The sequence below is a fragment of the Euphorbia lathyris genome, chromosome 3 (genome assembly GCF_963576675.1).
Source record: "Euphorbia lathyris chromosome 3, ddEupLath1.1, whole genome shotgun sequence".
Lineage (NCBI taxonomy): Eukaryota > Viridiplantae > Streptophyta > Magnoliopsida > Malpighiales > Euphorbiaceae > Euphorbia > Euphorbia lathyris.
Genome location: NC_088912.1, coordinates 68,318,474 through 68,339,385, shown reverse-complemented (window position 1 = coordinate 68,339,385; position 20,912 = coordinate 68,318,474). Strand labels below are relative to the sequence as shown.

Sequence of the window (20,912 nt, the reverse complement as noted above, 5' to 3'; positions counted from 1 at the left end):
TTGGACCTCTATCTTTTTCTTTTCTCTAAATTACTCGGCTCAATTTGAAGAAACCTCAAATTTGGGCCTCTACATGGATTTTGGACCAGATTTTGAAGGATTTGGTTTTTAATCTGATAACTCCATTCCAATTTCGAATCGACCCGTTAGAATAACGATCGTAAGTCACGTGTTAGAAAGTTCAACGTTGATAAATTCTTATAGAGTGGTGTACATGGTAGCTTCCTATTATAACATTAATTCTTCATTAGAAGTGAAATTTTACCTTAATTAGAAGTATGCAGGAACTATAAAAACTAGCATTCATAGTGTTATTATATATGTTTCTACACACTTTACTCGTTCTTTTTGCTTTTTCTACTCTTAATGAACGATATCAACTTAGGTATCAGCGAGTCCCTCTGTCGGTCATCGGCGTCTCCCTTATTTTGCAGGAAGCAATGAAGTGAAGGAAAAACTAAAGATCCGACCACCGAAAATCTACCATATTTATCATTGGTACGAAGAACGTGGAGCTGAGAAATAATCATGACTTCATCAGTTCCTGAAACGGTGACTATTGATAGTGGATCTGAAAAAGCAAAGGTCGTTCTCAACAATGAAAACCAGTTGTCATACTAATAAAGTCTATCGACAAATTCCTAAAAAATATTGCTTCCGACATGAGTCCAGAGGACTCGAAAACTTTCTCCACAATTCTCACCCAGATAGTCCAATAGTTAGGGAGAGCAAACAAACCTCCCTATATACGTGTGAACATGATGGTCGGGCCCATCGTTAGTAACCCACTCCAAACCCCGGTTGGGAGTGGAATAACGACAATTGGACTAAACCCTAGGAACTTATAACCAGATACATGTGGAGGTGTGTTAGAAGGTTTAAGTGGATAACATTGTTGGTTCCTTGTGAGGTGATATTAGTTCAAGGGGGTGAATGAAACTATTGGTTAATTTTAACCCTTTGAAAAATTCTACTCGGTTGGCGTGCTTTAATTTATAGAGCACAAAGACAAATATTTAATATCAGAAACAGGTTCAGATCAGCAATAAGTATGTCTACTGAGCTTGGTTTTGATCTTAAATATTATGCTTCTTAGTTGCCTTTTAGTTGAACAGGCTTCTTATGATAATAAATATATGTATAGTGCTTAAAAGCAAATCAAACAGAGGCAATATATATATGTAGAGAATCAGAGTCAGAGCATAGAAAATCAGAAGCAATGGGATAGAGTTAGAAAATCGGTACTCATCAGATTTATACCGGTTCCGCCTCTAGCCTATGTCCACTAAAGCACTCTTTCACTGGTAGAGCACAAACCTTTATACAATATTCAGAGCCTTTGTAAAGTACATTCCTTTACAATGTCTCCCATCTATCTATTTTTCTGCTATTTGCTTACAACCTAAACAAACAACAGAGCTTCTGATGTAATATTATGAACAAAGTTCTTACAAAGAACACAATGAAGATCTAAATTTTTCTTGTGGACAAACACAAATATGAACAATGACTTGTGTATTTGAATATTGCTCTAAACACTTTTGAAGTTTTTGATCTCTCTGATTGCTTGTAAAATTCGTCCACTTCAAAAGGAGCAAATGACTTGGTATTTATACTATAGGCTGGTAAGAGATCCATTTGAATTTTTAACTAGTTGTTCTAAGGAAACAGATCATGTCAACATCAGCTTCTGGCATCTCTAATTCTCTGCATATCTATATATAATATAAAACAGTAACGATTGAGCTGAGGTGTCATTTCCTCATTTTTTACTGATAAAAAATATAATATAATATATAATATATTAATTTTAATTATATCATTATATTTATCTATAAAAATATTATTTTATCCGTACTATATCTAAGAGTTCTACAAGATTTAAATTAATTTCTAAAATCTCTGTAATTTTCTACATATCTATATTAATATAAAACTGTAACGATGGAGCTGAGATGTCACTTCATCCTTTTTTACTAATAAAAAATATAATATATATTAATATATATTAATTTTAATTATATTATATTATTATATTTATCTATAAAAAGATTATTTTATTCGTACTATATCTAAAAGTTCTACATAATTTAAATTAATCCCTAAAATCTCTCTAATTCTCTGCATATCTATATATAATATAAAACAGTAATGATGGAGCTGAGATGTCACTTCTTCATTTTTTAGTGATAAAAAATATAATATAATATATTAATTTTAATTATATTATTATATTTATCTATAAAAAAATTAATTAATCTCTAAAATCTCTTTAATTCTCTGCATATCTATCTATACATAATATAAAACAGTAACGATGGAGCTGAGATGTCACTTCCTCCTTTTTTACTGATAAAAAATATAACATAATATCTCAGAGTTCTACAGAATTTAAATTAATCCCTGAAATCTCTCTAATTCTCTGCATATCTATATATAATATAAAACAGTAACGATTGAGTCACTTCCTTCTTTTTTAATGATAAAAAATATAATATAATATATAATATATTAATTTTAATGATATTATTATATTTATTTATAAAAATATTATTTTATCCATACTATATTTAAGAGTTTTACAGAATTTAAATTAATCACTAAAGTCTCTCTAATTCTCTACATATTTATACATAATATAAAACAGTAATGATGGAACTGAAATGTCACTTCTTTTTTATTGATAAAAAATATAATATAATATATAATAGGTGCCTTCTATGGTTACTTTGTTTTTGACTAAAGTACCATTACTTGATGTGTTTTCACCATTGGATGATGGATTAGAAAATTAATCCAGTAGTGAAAACACACAAAGTAAGCATAGCCTTTACCTATATAATATATTATTTTTATTTTTATTTATTTTATCTATAAAAAAGATTATTTAAAGTAAATGTGAAAATGAAATAATAATATTTAATTTATATAGTATCTTTATATTATTAATTGTAATTATTAGATTATATTTTTATTAATATTTATATGTTACGATGAATACGGACCAAAAACTAGTTAAAGATAAATTTGTACCATTTTGTTGAATAAAAAAAGTTGTACAATTTCATAAATTAAAGTCAAATATGCACTTTCTTGAAATGTTTTCCTCTCCTTTTTTTCTTAGTTTGCTTTTTTTTTTTCATTTTCATTTGTTTGTTTTTAAAATTTTATTTTTTTATTTTTTTAGCGTTTTTCATTTTTACAATTTTTCTGATTTAGAAATACAAAAACAAATAGCAAATTATGAATAAAAACATTTTAAAAAAATCAATTCAATCACTCTAACCCATTGTAACCTATAAACACTACCTTCCATAGATTTGGATTAAAATTAGATGGTTATAATAAGGGTAATTAATTTATTAATCCTTATATTTTGACAAAACACACTGTTTAATCCCTGTATTTTCAAAAACATGGTAAGATCCCTAACCTTTTTCTCAGTGAACAGACCCAATGCTTACAAATTTGAACGATTAAGAAGAAAATCAAAAAGAATAACACTCAAAGTTGATTTCAAATGCATTAGAGTTTAAAGGAAAGAAAAATAAAGGAAAAGAAGAACGCAAATCCAAATTGACTAACAGAATCTTCATGAAAGTCTAACGGTAAGGACTAAACAGTTCACCAAAAAAACGTTAGGGACTTTATCGTGTGTTTTTGAAAATACAGAGACTAAACAGTGTGTTTTGTCAAAATATAAGGACTAATAAATTAATTACCCTTATAATAACCCATTCAATTTTAAATACCCCTATTAACAAATAATACCACGAGGCAAAATGAAATTTTAAAGCATTTATGCCATTAAATTATAACATGTCTTTTCCACTAGCTCATGCACAAATAATTGAGCGTTTTGGTGGGTTTTTTCACTAAAAGAGAGAAAAACTAATAGGTTACACAGGCTCAAGATAGATCCTCTCGGCAACCTGCTAGTAAACGGCAAGAAAGATTAATTACAAGTATATTTGATCAAAACAGAATCATTAGAGAGACGCAAATAGAACTACAAGACACTGTGGTGTCCCGTAACTTACGGCAGCAAAACGTAACACAAAAGAAAAAGAACAAAGGGAAATATTTTGTGAAATTGCCACAAGGAGCTAGTGACCTCTCACATTCATAATCTCCAAAATCATAATTGCACCTCTAGAAGCTTTACACGCACAAATCTATAGCGAACGCAACACATAAATGCTCTTGAAGTAAAGCATGTATTTCCTACGTCTACTTTTGTAAGTTTTTTCATATCTTTCCTTAGAAGACATCAGGATGAAAACGTCCTGGCATAGAGCTGCCTTGCTCTACCTGTCTCAAATGCATCATCAATGCATAGTTTTTCATCTGGAAGCACAGTCGTTAGAAGGCAAAGGTATCAGTATGTGCCCGAAAATGATTTTGAATTTCATCCAGCAAAAATAACTTAAAGGAAAAGTATCTAACCTCGAGAGATTTCAATTGTTCATGATACTGAGATACCAGCTGTTTCAACTGCTGCAACTCTTTGTTCTTATCATCAAATTCTTTCTGACGTTCATGCTGGATTGCCACAGCTCTTTTCAGAATAGTATTCTCACGGACCAGTACTTCAATATTCTCTTTCAGCATCATGGTTTCCTGAAATACATAGAAAAGACTTTCAAGGAATATGCTAAAATCTTACAATTGACTAGACTCATAGTACAATTTTGGCATATGATGTTTTCAGAATCATTATCATTCAGCCACTGCCAACATAGAAATAACTCCCTCTTTCCTCCCTCAGTCCAATTATCCATCACTAGAACTGACAAGGAAATGATATGAATATTCATATTAATGCATTATACCCTTCTTCGTGAAGACGAAAAATTGTGAAAGGGATACTTCTACTATTCACATATGGCACAAAAATCACACAGCAAGCATGCCTATTATAATGCTAGAGCATATCACTTTCAACTGAAAAATAAATAAATAAATTACGATTTCCTATTAGCCCAATGGATATCACTCTAAGTGACTTGCCAGAGACGTCAAGAAAAAGATAATTGACATGTTACTATAACCATCTTATGCATATCCTTCATCAACAACAGAGTCATCCTATTCAAATCTTTCTTTCAAGAAGAGTAGTATGAAACAGATAGATACCTTTTGAAAGCTCTGCACTGCCCCTTTAGCAGCTTGTGAACTGATGGATTTCTCCAAAATCTCCAGCACTCTGGAAGTACGGGCTCTGGCATCATCAGGACTAGTAGCACTCATCATTTCTCTTAGAAAAAAATCCACCCATTCTGCACCATTAACAGGCAGATTGTCTGGTGCTGATTCCTTAGCAGTAGCAATTTCATCACTGGGTAATGTACCTACCATAAGCAAACCTAAGCAATGAAGCATGAAGAAGGTGCACAGAACATCATATGATGAACAACTGAAAGCAATGATTTGCATCTTATTATTAACATGGTTTAGCAGTGCAGATGACAAGAGCAGCTCTCATTGCAAGAATAAACTGTTACACTTCGCAAGCATTCATTGGCGAAAACGGTCATGTCAAAAAGCGACCAATAAGGAAAGGAGAAAAAAAATATCAACATCATAATCCTATACTTAGATAGCAAGTTTGGCAATAATGTCGAATCAGTCTCATGCCAATTGCCAATTGTTTAAGAACTTTAACAGAGAGGTAGCAAAAAAGAAAAATAAAAATAAAAAGAAAGATCAAGATCAAAATAGAGGCATTAACCTTCATCAGAAGGCATTCTACCATTTCATATTTGCATCACCAGATTTCACGCAAGGAAGAGGATAGTACTATTGATAGATTTATCACAATTTGATTGTAAAACAAGCTGATAATCATACTTGCATGTTAGCCCAAGTGACTTCATGATGGTAGGTTCTTAGTAGAGAAAAGTTCTTTTAGGTTAAGGCACAAGAATTAAAAAATGTAATTAATATTAACTAAAAGACTTATTACCCTTACTTAAATAAGGGTATATTTGGCAAAAATCAATTAATGTGCATGGATTGAATCAAAACATCACGTATTATGGAACAAAAAAAAATTCTCTATAAAGACACCTATTGTGGAACAGAGGGAGTACATAGTTAATGCTCAACTGATAACCATCAATACAAATGAGAGAGGAAGATAACTTCATTTACATAGTCAATACTCAAGGATGCAACTGATAAGTGATTACCATCTGAACAAGTGAGAGAGGACAACAACTCCAATTACAAGAGAAAGAGGAAGAAACCTCATTTAGCACCAGTTTTCTGTCTACATTTAATGATATAACACACCTTGATTTTGATTTGAACCAGAGTCATGCTCTGCAGATTCTGAACAATGCTCATTTAGGCTTTTGATGGCAGCGTCCAAATTGTTGCCACATTCTTCCAATGCTCTCTCAAGAAGCTGCAGAGTAATATCAGAAAATGATGAGAAAATTTCATATTCTACCACCTATCACTGTTATTAGAATCTTACAATTCACGATTCGATTTGAGTCAATTCTGCTCTATTTCAGCTCTATTTCGAGCCAAATCTATAGGGCGAATATTCAAGTCAATTCATCTCTATTTCGAGCCGGATCCATAGGGTGAATATTCAAGTCAGTTCAGCTCTTTAATTCTCTTTAATTGAAGTCCTCTTGCTAGGTCCTTCTAACTTTTTTATTAATCAAACCAAATGATTATATACAATTTCAGTTGAAATCAAATTATAGAAATTTTTTGTCAAAATCTTATTCTCACTGAGATTCCTCTATTTCTTATTGCAAAAAAATATTAATCAAATTTACCTGATAGAGCCAATTAGGAAAAGAACACAATTATAAATTGTAAATTTTTAAATGTTACAATAATGTTGATTTATAAAAAAAATATATATGATATATATTTCTAATGAATATATGATATACAAGTCATCAAATTTTGCATATTTAAAAAATAAATTTACAAATTTTTTTTTTCTATATAAGAATTTTATACGACTAGTAATTGATAATATTTTAAGCTTAACATGGTAAATATTTTATTTTTTATAATATTATGAATTTAAACGGTATCTTATGATTCGATTCGATTCACGATTCACAAAATGAGGATTTCGATTCACAAAATAAGGATTCACCAGTAAAATCTCGTTTTGACAACTACGCCACCTATTTATATATATATATAAATGCAATCTTCTCACTGAAACAATAATCTACCAATAATAGCACAAGAGAGTAAAAAAGAAATGGAAAGAAGAAAACAATAGTGTCATTGGTGACAAAAAAAAATTAGAAACAGCAAGATTTTTAGCTAGTAAACACCAATGAATTGAAGACACTGCAGCAGCAATAAACAAGAACCATCAACACAGAAAAATAGCATTACATCACCACTGCCTCCTACACCATTGAGAGAGGAAAGTACCGGTTTGAACAAAACTTTGCAGTTTTGTTACAAGAACTTCCATAAACAAGATATATAATTCTGAAATAAGATGTAATCGATAAATAGAGAACAAGGGATGCAACTGGAGGTTGTGAATTTGACATGGACTAAGCTTTGGACTCTCAAGAGGCTGTAGCCTACTGCCTAAGCAAATGTCAGACACTTAAATACAAATGGATCTAAACAATCAAATAAATCTTACTCAAACTCATCATTCATTAGAAGTAAAACTAAAATTTCAGCGAAAGCAAACGCAACTTAAATAAGTACAGAAACAGATTTCTGATAATAATAATAAATTTCAAAAGAAACTAAATCACACCTTCACACAAATACAATACAAATCACCACGTAAATTAAAAGCGAAACAATGACTGAATATAAGTTTCAATAGCAACAGTTTGCATAGAAAGTTGAGCAAGATATCAAAATCAATAAATATAAAGATAGAGGCACCTGAGGATCGACAAGAGGAAAAAGAGTTTGGAGATGATGGAGAGAGGAAGGAGCAGAGAACCGAGCACGGGAAGGAGAAGACGAACTACAGCGAAGGCGTTTGGAAACAGGAGCAGAAGGAAGGTCCTCATGAAAGAAGGATCTCTTGCTTCCGTATACGACCGCAGACATAGTGCAGAGAATTCTAGGGTTTCCGGAGAGAACGATCGGGTGTGTAGATGGGGTTTAGGCTTGTAGCTTGGGGGTTAGGCCTCTGCAGCTTTACGCTTGGACTTTTTTGAGCTTTTCTAGTTTATTTCAGCAACTTCTGATTATTATTTTTCTTTTCTCTGGCTTCGGTTGTTGTTATGCATATATAGTGCGACGGTGGTAAAGAAAGAAACAAAGCGGTGTCCTTTATTTAAAGAGGACAATATGGGCGCGTGGAAAGTTTTCCGCAATTTCGGATTTCGAGTTTGTTATACGACGACGGATTTTGCGTTATCCAGCCCTCGAGCATCCCGTGTGTTAGATTTAAAATAAATTAGACGTTATATTTTTGAGAAATTATACCGTTATTATATATTTTACCATTAATGTTAATTGTAGTCTTCTATTTAAGGAAGAATGAAGATTGTCTTTCTTTTTCTTCCTTACACCATGTTATTGTTTTATTTTTCTTTTTTTTATTCAATAAATTATAGTTGAATTACATATACAGTAAAACCTCTATAAATTAATAATGTTGGGACTATGGAATTTTATTAATTTAGAGAGTTATTAATTAATTGATAAATTAATAATTATTAATTTATAGAGTGATTTTAAATTTTTTTAAAAATAAAGTTTAAATTACTAATTTAAATAAAGTTTTTGTCTAAAATCAATGAACAAATAAGATTAAATGTGCATTATATAAGTTAATTAAACTTGAAAGTTCATTGTATTTATGTTAAAAATATTCAATGTATCATAGTTAATTAATTACTATATAAATTTATATGGAATGTTATTTCAAATCATACAAAAAATAGACTTCTTATGAATCTGTCACAACGAATTTAGAGAAAGCAACCACTGAAGACATTCATGAACTTGATGGAATGATTGGTCAGCTTGGTTACCGCAATCTAATGGATGTCAATCAAATATTGGATTATCCAGGTGAAAACAATGAATGCTCAAGTTTAGAAGAAATTGTGTCGAGCGTTAAGCAAAACTCAATTGAGGATGAAGTTGAGAATGATTCGGTACCTTTAAAGCCAGTCACAAGAAAGGAAGTAATTATAGCATCATCAACTCTTTACAATTTTTTATTACAATTTGACAAGGATACGCCGAAACTTTTGAATGCACTGAGAAATAGTTAGAGATAAAATTCAACTAGATTTAAATTTAAAAAAAAAAAATACTATAGATTCATATTTTTACTAAATTCTCCTAAGTATGTATATCTATATATATTTCGCATATGTATTTAAGAAATTATTAATTTATAGAGGTAATAATACAATGTATTTATAAAGGGTTGTTCCAGAAAATTATTATCTTATTAATTTATTAAAATTGATCATTTTTTGAACTGGCCCAAGTCGGGACCAGAAGAAATTATTATTTTAAAGAGTTTATTAATTTATCGAGTATTAATTTATAGAGGTTTTACTGTATCTCACCAAATCTCTTATTCCGCTTGAATTGCATCTGTTGTTTGTTATCTTTTCATTGGTAACTTTTTTTCTGTTTTAACAAGAGCAGAAATGATAGATCTTATATGTAGATCACTACATCTACGTGATTGCAAAAGAAATGACTTAGATCTGAAGATTCAGAAGAGTTTAAATGCTGAAGATGGGATTATAGATGTTTTTCTGCAAATTTGGTATTTGAAGAAGTATATATTTCATCTATTGTTTGTTTTATCTGTACCTTTGATGGTTTATTTTGCTCGTTGTAGTCGTTTTTTTACCTTTATGGATTTTATAATAGGCATAACCTGTACTTATGTAATGTTTTATTTCTTACTTTCCTTGTTGTACTTGATATTTTTGTATTTATAAAATGATATATGCATTTTTATCAAAAAAAAAAAAAAAAAAGTTCAATTTTAAAAGTATGAAAGTTTTTAACAGTTTCAGAATTAAATTTTTACATTCATGGAAATACCTAAGTTTAATGTTCTTAAATCTCAAATATCAGAGGAGGATTTATCATATGATTATCTTTTTTTTTTGGTAAGAAGGGAAGAAAAAAAAACAAACAAACAAAAACCTAATCCGGGATCAGTCTAGAAAGACCGACCCCAATCCTATTGGAGTAGTTTATTTTCTTTTGATGGAGGGTTTTTTATTTTTATTTTTAACAAAAGAAACTAATAAGTATCTCATTTGGTAGGAAAATGTTATTTCATATTTAATAGTTTTTTTTTTTAAGAATTTAATAGTATTTGATATAATTGGAATTAGATTTTTTTTATTGGCGTTGTGAGTCTTATCTTATTTAATAGAGTTAGTGAGTTTTATGCAAGGAACACTGTATTTTTTTTTAAAGAAAGTTAGATATTATATCTAACTATACTTTAACATATATATATATTATATGATTTTACGTTCTTTCAATTAAGTATATGGTTTTACGTTTTTATAATTAAGTGGTAATATTTTTTTTAAATCGAGAGGTGTGCTCCTCCTTGTCAGTAATGTTGGAAAATATATTTATGTAAATGAAATTATTCTAATAGATACATCATGAATAGACATATCCATTCGAATTCTATTTATACATGATGGAGCTGTAAAATTTGATAGACTTTAATTCAAAAATATTCTCTAAAAAATTTCGTTTCATTATACGTTTATATTGTTCTTGTTTTCCTACTATGGTAATAACGAATTTATACACAGTAAGAGTTCACTTACATAATCTATTGTATCTTGTGAGACAATCGTCAATAGAGATAATATCTGACTTAAAGGGACTACTACTGCATGACTCACTCTATTTTTTTAATGGCCTAATGCATCATTGGCTCCCTAAAGATGTTCATAAAAGTAGATTGGTTACCTGAACTTCGTTAATATCTCATCAGCTCCCTAAATTTGCTTATTTCGTAACATCAGCTCCTTAAACTTGTCCATAAAAATATATTAGCTCCCTGAACTTTGCAAGTGGCTCACCAACTCCGTAAACTTGCTTATTCCGTAACAACTAAATACAAAAACTTATTAAACCTAAATTCTAAAAATACATTTCCATCTATTCGAGAGGTAACTTTTTTCTCTTCTCCTACCTTTTAACCTATTATAAGAGTTAGTGTTGCAGGTTTGAGAGATCGAATGGATGAGGATAAAGAGTTAGTATTATGGTTTTTGTATTTAGTTGTTACAAAACAAACAAATTTATGGAGCTTGTGAGACACTTGCAAAGTTCATGAAGCAAATCACATTTTATGGACGAGTTTAGGGAGTTGAATAAGCAAGTTTAGAGAGTCGGTGAGATACTTACAAAGTTCAGGAAATCAGTCTACTTTTATGGATAAGTTCAAGGAGCTGGTGATGTATTAGGCTTTTTTATTTCAGTTTTATTGTACATAGACAGTTCTGTATTTATTTTGTTTTTTTTTGTTTAATCACATCTATACTATATATAATTACGGAAACAGAGAGAAATGAGAAGAAGTGTTTTAGAGGTCTTTTTGATGAGTTGTCAACGTAGTAAAAAATCAGATTAAAAATATTTAATTAATTAAAAATAAATATTTAATTAATTAAAAATAACAAATTTATATTTATAATATATTAAATAATTGCTAGCCTATTAATTAAAATAATAAAAGAAAGCAAGAGTTACGGAAAGATGAAAAAACACAAAGCAAAGGAAATCCAAAAGTCACAAATAAACTTCTATATAAAGCATGATAGATAGTATTCCACCATTATATTCATTGGTCACGATAGATAGTATTATATTTCTGAAGGTAAATATTCGATTTTTTTCATATGTTGTAGTTATTTTGTTCTCAATTATGTTGCTGTTTTATTTTTATTAAACAATAGGTGTTATAGTTTCATCTTTCAGATTCATTTCTGTTGTTACCCAGTTCTATACCTCTCGCTATCTTATCTATGTTTTCTTTTTTATTTGTCTTTTTTTCCAAACTGATAGCTTCAATTGAAGAAATCCAACAGAAATAGAAGATGCATGAACAACTTAAAACTGGCAAAAATGTCAAAAATTACAAGAAATTCTTATGTTTCTCAAGGTAATTATTCGATTTTTTTCATATGTTGTAGTTATTTTTGTTCCCAATTGTGTTGTTGTTTTCTTTTTATTAAACAATAGTTGTTATAGTTTCATTTTTCAGAGATGAAATTCCATTTCTGTCGTTACCCAGGTTCCATATCTCTCGCTACCTTATCCATATTTTCTTTTTTATTTGTCTTTTTTTTTTCAAAATGACTAAAATAAAGATTTTGTAAATTTGTATTCTTTAGTATATGTTGCTAGGTGTTATCGTTTCGATTGCTAACTCTTAACTAAAATTTGTATCCCTTCTGCTCATAGAAGAAATAGAAAAAAAAAAAAATTACCATCATATATGTCACCCCAGCGACAAGTACAAACAAATTTGAAACACCCCTAATATATGACCAACTTTCTGAACTTGTCCAAAATAATAGATTGACTTCCTGAACTTTGTAAATGTCTTACTAGTTTTCTAAACTTGTTTATTTCGTATCACCTAAACTTTGCAAGTGTCTCACAAACTTCTCAAACTTGATTATTCTATAACAATCAAATATAAAAACCATAATACTAACTCTCGATCATCATCCATTCAATTTCTTATAATAGGTTGAAAGGTAGGAGAAGCAAAAAAAATACCTTTCGAATAGATGAAGACGTATTTTTAGAATTTAAGTTTAATAAGTTTTTGTAAAGGCTTAATGTATCCAAATAAAATATCAAGGGCTTAATTGATCAAAAAATAAATATCAAGAACTTAATAAACCAAAAATGAAAGATCCTGGACCAATGATGCTTTTTGCCTAAAAGAGATAAAACATTAGGGGTCAAACTGTCATTCACTCAACAATTATACAGGTAAGAAATTTGCAAGCAGAAGCTGGGGTAGTCGGCGAAATTGTATAACCCTTTACCCCTCGACATCCAACGGCAACTCCACTGCCTCCGCCCTCAACACCAACGCCAATATAGTACCGCCTGTGTCAATCTTAAGGTAAGACTTGCATTCTGTGGTTGCTTCGAAAACTTTATACTTTTTCCTATGCAGTAGAAAATATTTAAACGGAAAAGGAAAGAAGAAAGTAAAAGAGATTTCAAAGGAACTCCGGAAATAATACAAAAAGATTTTTATATAATTGGTGATTCAGATAATTACCAGTTCAGTAAATCCTGAAAGTATCTTTGTTTATATCTCTGTTTGTTTTCTATTTCCAGAAAGAAGGAAGGAAGAGAAGGTAGGGAAGCATGTCATCTCTAAGAAACTCTGTTCCCAGAAAGGCTCACAAGGAGCGTTCTCAACCGTGAGTAATTATTAATACCTTTTCTCCCCTTTGACAGCAATTATTTGTCTTCTCTTGTTCTTTCATGTTACTCTGCTTTCCCCCAATTTTATGACTTCTGAATTGGACATTGTCACTCCAGGCAGTCGAGGAAGAAATATGGATTTCTTGAGAAGCACAAGGACTATGTCGTCCGTGCAAAGGCTTTTCACCAGAAAGAGGAAACTTTGCAGGTAGAATGTGAAACCTTTTATTTCCAGTAAACAATTTTTTATTACATGATTTTGTTTGTCTCATGGATTTTTTCTGTGGCTATGTTTATGTTTTCAGAGGCTCAAGGAGAAGGCTGCTTTCAGAAATCCTGATGAGTTTTACTTCAAGATGATAAAAACTAAAACTGCCAATGGTGTTCATCAATTAGAGTAACATGTTCTCTCTCAATCCCTTTTTACTTGTTTTCTGACTTTTATGTTTTATTTATCTTGTATGTTTTTTCTTATTTTTATAGGAGTCAAGCAAACAAATATACTCAAGAAGAGCTGATGTTGATGAAGACACAAGATATTGGGTATGTTCTTCAGAAACTGCAAAGTGAAAAAAAGGTGTGTGATTGATTAATTTTTGTTCTACATAGTTTTATTATTTTTTATTGCTTGGTTCAGGATGACTATACTGTGCTGTTGGGATGATGAAGTTTGGTTTTTTGCTGCAGAAAATTGAAAAGCTTTCTGCGACTTTGCACTCTCTTGGTAGTCAGCCATCAAATAAACATATCTACTATGCAGACGACAGGTTAGAGCTTCCTATCCTCTTCTTGATTGTTGATATGATTTGTTCTCATTGAGGTTGAAATTCAAGCTCTATTGGTTGACAATGCTAAAGAGAAAAAAGAAAGATTGATGTGTTTGATACTTCAGTTAGTTTTCACTTTTCAGGTTACTAATACTAACCTGTCCACCAGACAATAATAGAGGAAAACAATATTGATTTGTTCTATCTACTTTATGTAATATGTGCAGATACTCGAAATGAAGGAAATGTGCATTTGTTATGTAGGAATTTAACTAATGCTAGACAAAAAAATAAAATAAAAGATTAAATGTATAACAATATGATTAATCATAGAATTCAATGATATCTAACAGCTACTAAAACGTGCTTGTTTATTGTTTATTTTTATAAATTCACTTACTCTCCAGCCATATGCTCTTATAAGTAGAGATAATAATGTTGTGTCTAGACTTTGATGTTTTTGTGGCTGGATGCTTTTTCCATGTGGGTGTTGGCATCTGAAGTTGCATTAGAATATCACATATATTTTTATTACCATACCAATAGGCATGTGTTTTAAACTCTTAAATATTTACAAGGGTTTGAGTTTAAGTGCCCTAAGTTTGTTCTTGATGCAGGAGAAACATAAACCTTTCTTTTTTCCCCCATTTTCTGCTATATCTCTTTGCTTTTTAACAGCATAATAACTTTCACTTATATATCTAGCTGGACATCTGATTATTAGGGATGCATCACCTATTCCCCATAATTTTCACTCAATTCAAATTGAGAGTAGAAGGAGAGGAATCAAATTGATCTACCCTTCTTAGGTAGCCCCTTTATATAGGTGTGCATATGACCATTATGGCTATTTTTACATTAATGGGATAATGTTCATAATGGTAGTAACCGTTGCCTTTATGGTTGTTATCAAGTACACCAAAAACTGTTGTTTGGTGGATGTTGCAGAAGAAGCAGGTTCTTATTAAGGATTAAAATAGTTTAATACAATTAAGGACATGCATTATTGAGTAAGACAGTTATGAGAACCCCAAGTTCGGAGTCAATGGAACTTCCTATAGCCATATTGGATTACATCTAGGATTTGCTTCGAGTCTTTTTCCTCTACTAGTAATAGATGAGTTCACCAAGCATATGCAAGGGGGAGATTGGATTATATCAAGGATCTGAGTCATTATCTTTAATTTTACCTTAGTAATAGGTGAGTTCACCAGTCATATGCAAGAGGTTGTTATATCGGTGCATGTTATTGAGAGAACATAATTTCTATAGATGAGATAGAGGAGGGAGTAAAGAAACCAAGTCAGGTAGAACAAATACCAAGCATATGCATTAATATTAAGTAAATGTAGATGCTCAAGTATCTCTTGGGGGACATTGGATTATATCAAGGATCTGAGTCTTTATCTTTAATTTTACCTTAGCAATAGATGAGTTCACCAATCATATGCAAGAGGTTGTTATATCGGTGCATGTTATTGAGAGAACATAATTTCTATAGATGAGATGGAGGAGGGAGTAAAGAATCCAAGTTAGGTAGAACAAATACCAAGTATATGCATTGTGAGTTCTGAATAGTAAGCAAATTTAGATGCTCAAGTATCTCTTGGGGGATACTAGTACCTTTGTGTAACCAGTCCTGCTACTTAAGATCTATTATACATACTTGTACGAGAGATATAGAAAAGGATGGCAATCTAGGACTGAAGAAGGATGATTAAATGGATAGTTGCAATGAGAGTTTGACATGATAGAATATGCTTATACAACTGATAGAAATTCAATTGATGGTTAGAGGCTAATTAAAATTGTAGAACTATTCGACCGATGTCACTTTATGGAAATGAGTATTGGGCCATAAGAAGATAAAATATTCATAAAATGAGCGGAGTAGAGATGAGGATGTTGATTAGATGGATGAGTGGGTGATATGGATGGATAAGATCAAGAATATGTGTATTTGAGGTAAGTTAGGTTTAGCACTCAAAGAGAGAAAATAAGGGCGTTTGAGGTGGTTTGGACATGTCAACACCAGCCTATGAATGCTCCAGCGTCTAAATGCAAAGTATAGAGTTCAATACCTCTAAGAAGAGAGGAGGAAAATTGAGATTAACTTGGTTGGAAATTATTAAAAATCCCAGTTATTGGATCTTTAAGAGGATCTTACAGCTGAAAGAAGAATTCATACAGCTGATTTCAAGTGTAGTTGGGAATAAGGTTTTGTTGTTGTTATTCGAGACTTGTTTAAAAAATTAACAAGAAAGATAAATTAGTTTGAAAGGATTGAATTTGTAACTTTATGAGTCAACAACAAGGGAGTCAATAGTGTTCTCTAAACTATCACTTGTATGCTATTACAATTTTTATCAGATGGTTACACTAGAGAATCCCAAGTTAACTTTAGCAAAGATTCTATTCTCTCTATGTATGAGGTTGTGTATTTTTTTCTTCACTCTATTTTTTTTCTTCACTCTATTTATATGGTATGAAGTGTTGGGCAGTGAAACACTGTCACATTCATAAGATGTAGGTGGCGGAGATGCGTATGTTGAGATGGATGTGTGGTCATACGAGAAAGGATCGGGTGAGTAATGAAATAATTAGGACAAAAGTAGGGGTTACATCTATTGAGAATAAAATGAGGGAAAACCGACTTAGGTGGTTTGGCCATGTAAGACGAAGAGCGCCTGATGCGCCGGTTAGGAGGACTGAAGAGTGGCAAAGGGATGTATTGGTGAGGGGTAGGGGAAGACCTAAGCAAACTTGGAGGATGGTGATCGAGAGTGATATGAGTTCAGTGGGGATTGGGGAAAATATGGTAGTGGATAGGACAGAGTGGAGGGAGAGAATTTGTGTCGCTGACACGATTTGATTTCACGGTTTTATATGATGGTTCATTTTAGCCGACCCCGAATCATTTCGGGACTAAGGCTTTGTTGTTGTTGTTACGATATTTCTGCTGTAGTTAATTACTTAACACTTGATAATCTTTTCACGTTGTTCTTTGTAAACCTATACTTCTGCTTTTCTCTTATCCAACTTCATTATTTTCTTTTTCTTCTAACTGGCTGTTGATCTGATATTCAGTCAATAAAATTTTCTTTACGGGTATCTTGCAGGGAGGAAGCTAAAGAACTACGGTCACGATCAGCAGATACTAATGTTGGGAGTGCTTCTGAGGACGTTCCTGATGATATTAACCGGTAAAGGGGATTTATAGTGAGATATAGATCTCACTTCAAAATAAAAGGGGGTGGTTGGGGCTTCAGTCCCTCTTACTTCTTTGAGAGGCAAACTGAACTGGTAGTCAGAGTGTGCTTCTCTGCATGTTGACCGTACAATGAGTTTTGCTAATTTGACACCTTAAGATTGCTAAGCTGTTTGTGAAATTGTTTTGATATGCATTAGAAAGGATAGGGCAATGACCTGTGCTTTATTTGGATTTACAATGTTTTTTTTTGTCTGTTGGCCTAAAGAGGATTTCCTTTTTTGTTGTTTGATTGTTTGTATTTTTAAACATGTTGACGAACTTGGAACGTAGAATTTTCTTCACCATCTCTCTTGTTTCACATGCAAGAGGTGAATCAGAGTGGGAAATGTCCCAATCCTTAGGTTTAACAAACCCCTTATTGGACCTGCATTTTGTAGTCTTATGATGGAATGAATAATCTTTATAACAGTTTCTTGCTTGTTATGTCTTTGACGAAATTGAAAGAAACTAGACCAATGTTCAATATTGGATGGAATTAATCTAGGATTTATGTTTGAGAACGTTATTAGGTTTACATTAACACGTTTCCTGCTGATCATTAAGATTCTGAGTCAGAGTTCTTATGACTTCTGATCCTGCAAGCTCTCATTCTGAACTTGCTCCAGAAGAGTAACCTAACAGAAATATTTGTCTGGGGAGTTCCTCCTGCATGCTTCCAAAATACAAAAAAGTTAACAAGATCTTTTTTTCTTCATGCCCAGGAAAATAGCCAAATCATACAGAGAGCTTGAGGCACGGAAGAATAGAGCAAACCAGTTAGAGAAAGTTTACATGGATATGGCGTTGAAGAAGGAATTACAGGTATCATTTGTTTAAAAAACTTGTCTTGTAGTGATTGTCTGGTTTGGTTTTGCATTGAAGTTTGACATTGAGGCTGCTTGTTAATGATCAGAAAAAAGGTCGAAAACGCAAACTGCGTGAAGATGAGATTGAGTGCCCAACTTCCAGACCAGTATATAAATGGAAATCAGAAAGAAAGCGATGAAAGGTATTTGCATGTAACAAACTATAACCTGTTTATCTGCTTAAATTTAGTTTTGCACGTTCAAATTATTGAGGAGTTTTTGAATCTTATGCATGAAGTCAACAAATTATCTCACTCAATATCTCGGACGATTCAAGTTCAGTTTCAGCTAGGTGGAATGTGATGAGCAACATAAGCGGATGAAGATGGAATTCAGATATAATCTCTGTATACTCTTTTTGACATTTTAACTGTTTAAGCCACCCCCTTGAGGCATGTATTTGGCAAATTTTTTTACAAAGATTTCATTGAACAAGTGGATAACGGTGTAGGATTTCCCTGTCCTTAAGGTCTCTTTGTATTAGTGCTCATTGGAAAAACTTTTGTGATCATTGTTTCTGTTTGCACTTGAATTTTAAATCCAATTATAAAACTCTGATCTCTGAACTGTCTACGTAAGTGGGGCTCGCTCCTCAGAAAATCTGTAGCAAGTGATGCAGAATCTGCAGTCAGTCATAGAAACTTGGTTTGTTGTTGTTATAGGATTTCAGTAATTCAACCAGCAAAGCGCCCGCTTAGAAAACCTTCCTCGCCAATGGAGGCCAATTTCTACAAAGGATAAAGAGTTAGCGTGGCACCTGTCCTTTTTTTTTTTTATCAGTTTGGTCCTCTAATTTGATATTTTGTTAAATCTGTCTAAAATGCTAACAAATTGTGAATCATATGTTGACATTTTTGGATATTTTGACAAAATAAAAATAATATAATGCGAGTTAGAGCTGGAAGCGAATAATATTGAACAGACGGAATTGAAGGAAAATGAGAAACAAGAGGAATAATGAAATCTAATCCTTCTTTATATTGATCCCTCCTTTAATGTAATACATTATATCTTATTAAGAATACAAGTTGTTTTGTTCCAGTTGAAAGAAAATGCATGTTTCGAGAGCATTTTGTCCCTACATCTTGGGAAGGATTTAGTTAGTGTTTTGTGGCTCAACAAGAATGTACAAAGGTTTCCCATTTAGGCTGCTCTGCCCCTGCAGAAGGATAACAATAATAATTTAGCAAGAGATGTTGGAATAGGAATAGGATATTTATGTGATTACCACCTTAAAGTGTGGAAAGCCAATAACACAAGCGCATTCAACAACATGGGCACCGAGACGTTCTAAAAGAGTAATAGAAGCAGAGAGAGTGCCGCCAGTAGCAACTAAATCATCAATAACAATAGCACGCTCTCCATCCCCAACACCACCCACATCTATCTCTAGACAATCATTCCCATATTCAAGCTCATACTCTTCATATATTACCTTTCCTACATACAATAACATAATATAATTAACCACATCAGGGATAGGAATTAGATATTAAAATGCATAAAATACCTGGCAATTTGTTGGGCTTGCGTAGGGGAATGAACTTTGCACCAATAGCTAATGCAATTGAAGGCCCAAACACAAAACCTCTGGCTTCCACACCTACAATAGCCAATCAATTTAAACACTGTACAAGTACAACAAAACAAAACCTTATTTTTCTTTTAAAAAAACTAATCTCAACCACTCTGAGATATAGGAAATCCCTTTACACCAACTAGTTTCATATATCAAATTGACATCACTAATCATAAAAATATAGAATACCTGCAACAATAGAGATGGCCATGTCTCTGTACCGATCAACAAAAATATCCACTGTATCCTTAAATGCTTTAGGATCAAGCAACAGCGTTGTTATGTCTTGAAACATAATTCCTATAATATAAAGCAACAACCTGCTTCAGCTACAACAGAAAACACTTACAGACTCCATTAATTACATACCTGGTTTAGGGAAGTGGGGAATAACTCTAATGGCATCAGAAATGGCTTTCAATCTTGGGTCTCCTTGTAGCCCATTTTCTACTGCAAACATTTTTATTTTATTTCTTCAAACTCACCCCAGAAGAGAACAAACTTGTTTGCTTTTATGGAAATGAGACTGTCATCTAAGAAACAAAGTGTATCTTTGTTGCCTAAACCAACACTGCGCTATATTTATAACCTCACTATCTCTCTCTTTCTTCTCCTATTCCCTCTTTTTATTTATTATCCCTAATATTAATTTACTTTTTTTTTTGTTTCCTTGTAATTATTATATATATAATAAAAAAACAAACATGACTCTATGTTTGAATTAAGGGTCAAAATGATCGTTAAAGATAATCGAACTTTAAGTATCAACTCAGTTTTCAAATTGACAAACCCATCCAAATACAATCAATTTTAGTAGCTAAAATTTGTAAAATCCGGATCTCAAAACTCACAAACTTAAAAGGCTTAGTTGACACATGAAGTTCAATTTGAGCTAAATTGATATTGACTGTCAATTTTAGGGATCATTTTAACCCTTAATTTTCTAAAATTTGTAGCATTTAAAGTTTGATAATTTTAGAATTGAGTTGATATCTAAACTTTGATTTGATCTAAATTAATATTGATTGGAA

The 20,912-nt window shown here is 31.8% G+C and overlaps 3 protein-coding genes across 7 annotated transcripts; 1 reads left to right on the top strand and 2 right to left on the bottom strand.

The window, feature by feature from the left end:
• Nucleotides 1-3,939: 3,939 nt before the first annotated feature.
• Nucleotides 3,940-8,253, bottom strand: LOC136224151 (uncharacterized). Of its 2 annotated transcripts, none has more exons than XM_066012414.1 (5): nt 7,894-8,253; nt 6,295-6,409; nt 5,137-5,366; nt 4,447-4,620; nt 3,940-4,347 (listed from the first exon to the last, which is right to left on the bottom strand). In XM_066012414.1, exons 1-5 carry the CDS (start codon nt 8,062-8,064, stop codon nt 4,261-4,263), a joined length of 777 nt encoding a protein of 258 aa, XP_065868486.1. In that variant the 5' UTR covers nt 8,065-8,253; the 3' UTR covers nt 3,940-4,260. The 2 variants fall into 2 exon arrangements, with proteins under 2 accessions (XP_065868486.1, XP_065868487.1); XM_066012415.1 differs by having other exon boundaries at nt 5,137-5,351.
• A 4,717-nt stretch (nt 8,254-12,970) lies between these two features.
• Nucleotides 12,971-18,860, top strand: LOC136223559 (probable U3 small nucleolar RNA-associated protein 11). 2 transcript variants are annotated; one of them, XM_066011639.1, is made up of 10 exons: nt 12,971-13,108; nt 13,330-13,415; nt 13,537-13,627; nt 13,725-13,816; nt 13,903-13,996; nt 14,107-14,186; nt 17,306-17,389; nt 18,159-18,258; nt 18,350-18,445; nt 18,585-18,860. In XM_066011639.1, the coding sequence occupies exons 2-9, from the start codon at nt 13,360-13,362 to the stop codon at nt 18,440-18,442; spliced, it is 690 nt and encodes a 229-aa protein (XP_065867711.1). In that variant the 5' UTR covers nt 12,971-13,108; nt 13,330-13,359; the 3' UTR covers nt 18,443-18,445; nt 18,585-18,860. The 2 variants fall into 2 exon arrangements, with proteins under 2 accessions (XP_065867711.1, XP_065867710.1); XM_066011638.1 differs by having other exon boundaries at nt 18,541-18,860.
• A 397-nt stretch (nt 18,861-19,257) lies between these two features.
• On the bottom strand, nt 19,258-20,477 carry LOC136223560 (adenine phosphoribosyltransferase 2). 3 transcript variants are annotated; one of them, XM_066011642.1, is made up of 5 exons: nt 20,251-20,477; nt 20,071-20,136; nt 19,813-19,905; nt 19,534-19,742; nt 19,258-19,461 (listed from the first exon to the last, which is right to left on the bottom strand). In XM_066011642.1, exons 1-5 carry the CDS (start codon nt 20,339-20,341, stop codon nt 19,399-19,401), a joined length of 522 nt encoding a protein of 173 aa, XP_065867714.1. In that variant the 5' UTR covers nt 20,342-20,477; the 3' UTR covers nt 19,258-19,398. The 3 variants fall into 3 exon arrangements, with proteins under 3 accessions (XP_065867714.1, XP_065867713.1, XP_065867715.1); XM_066011641.1 differs by having other exon boundaries at nt 20,071-20,181; nt 20,251-20,472; XM_066011643.1 differs by lacking the exon at nt 19,534-19,742 and having other exon boundaries at nt 20,071-20,181.
• Between the last annotated feature and the right edge of the window lie 435 nt (nt 20,478-20,912).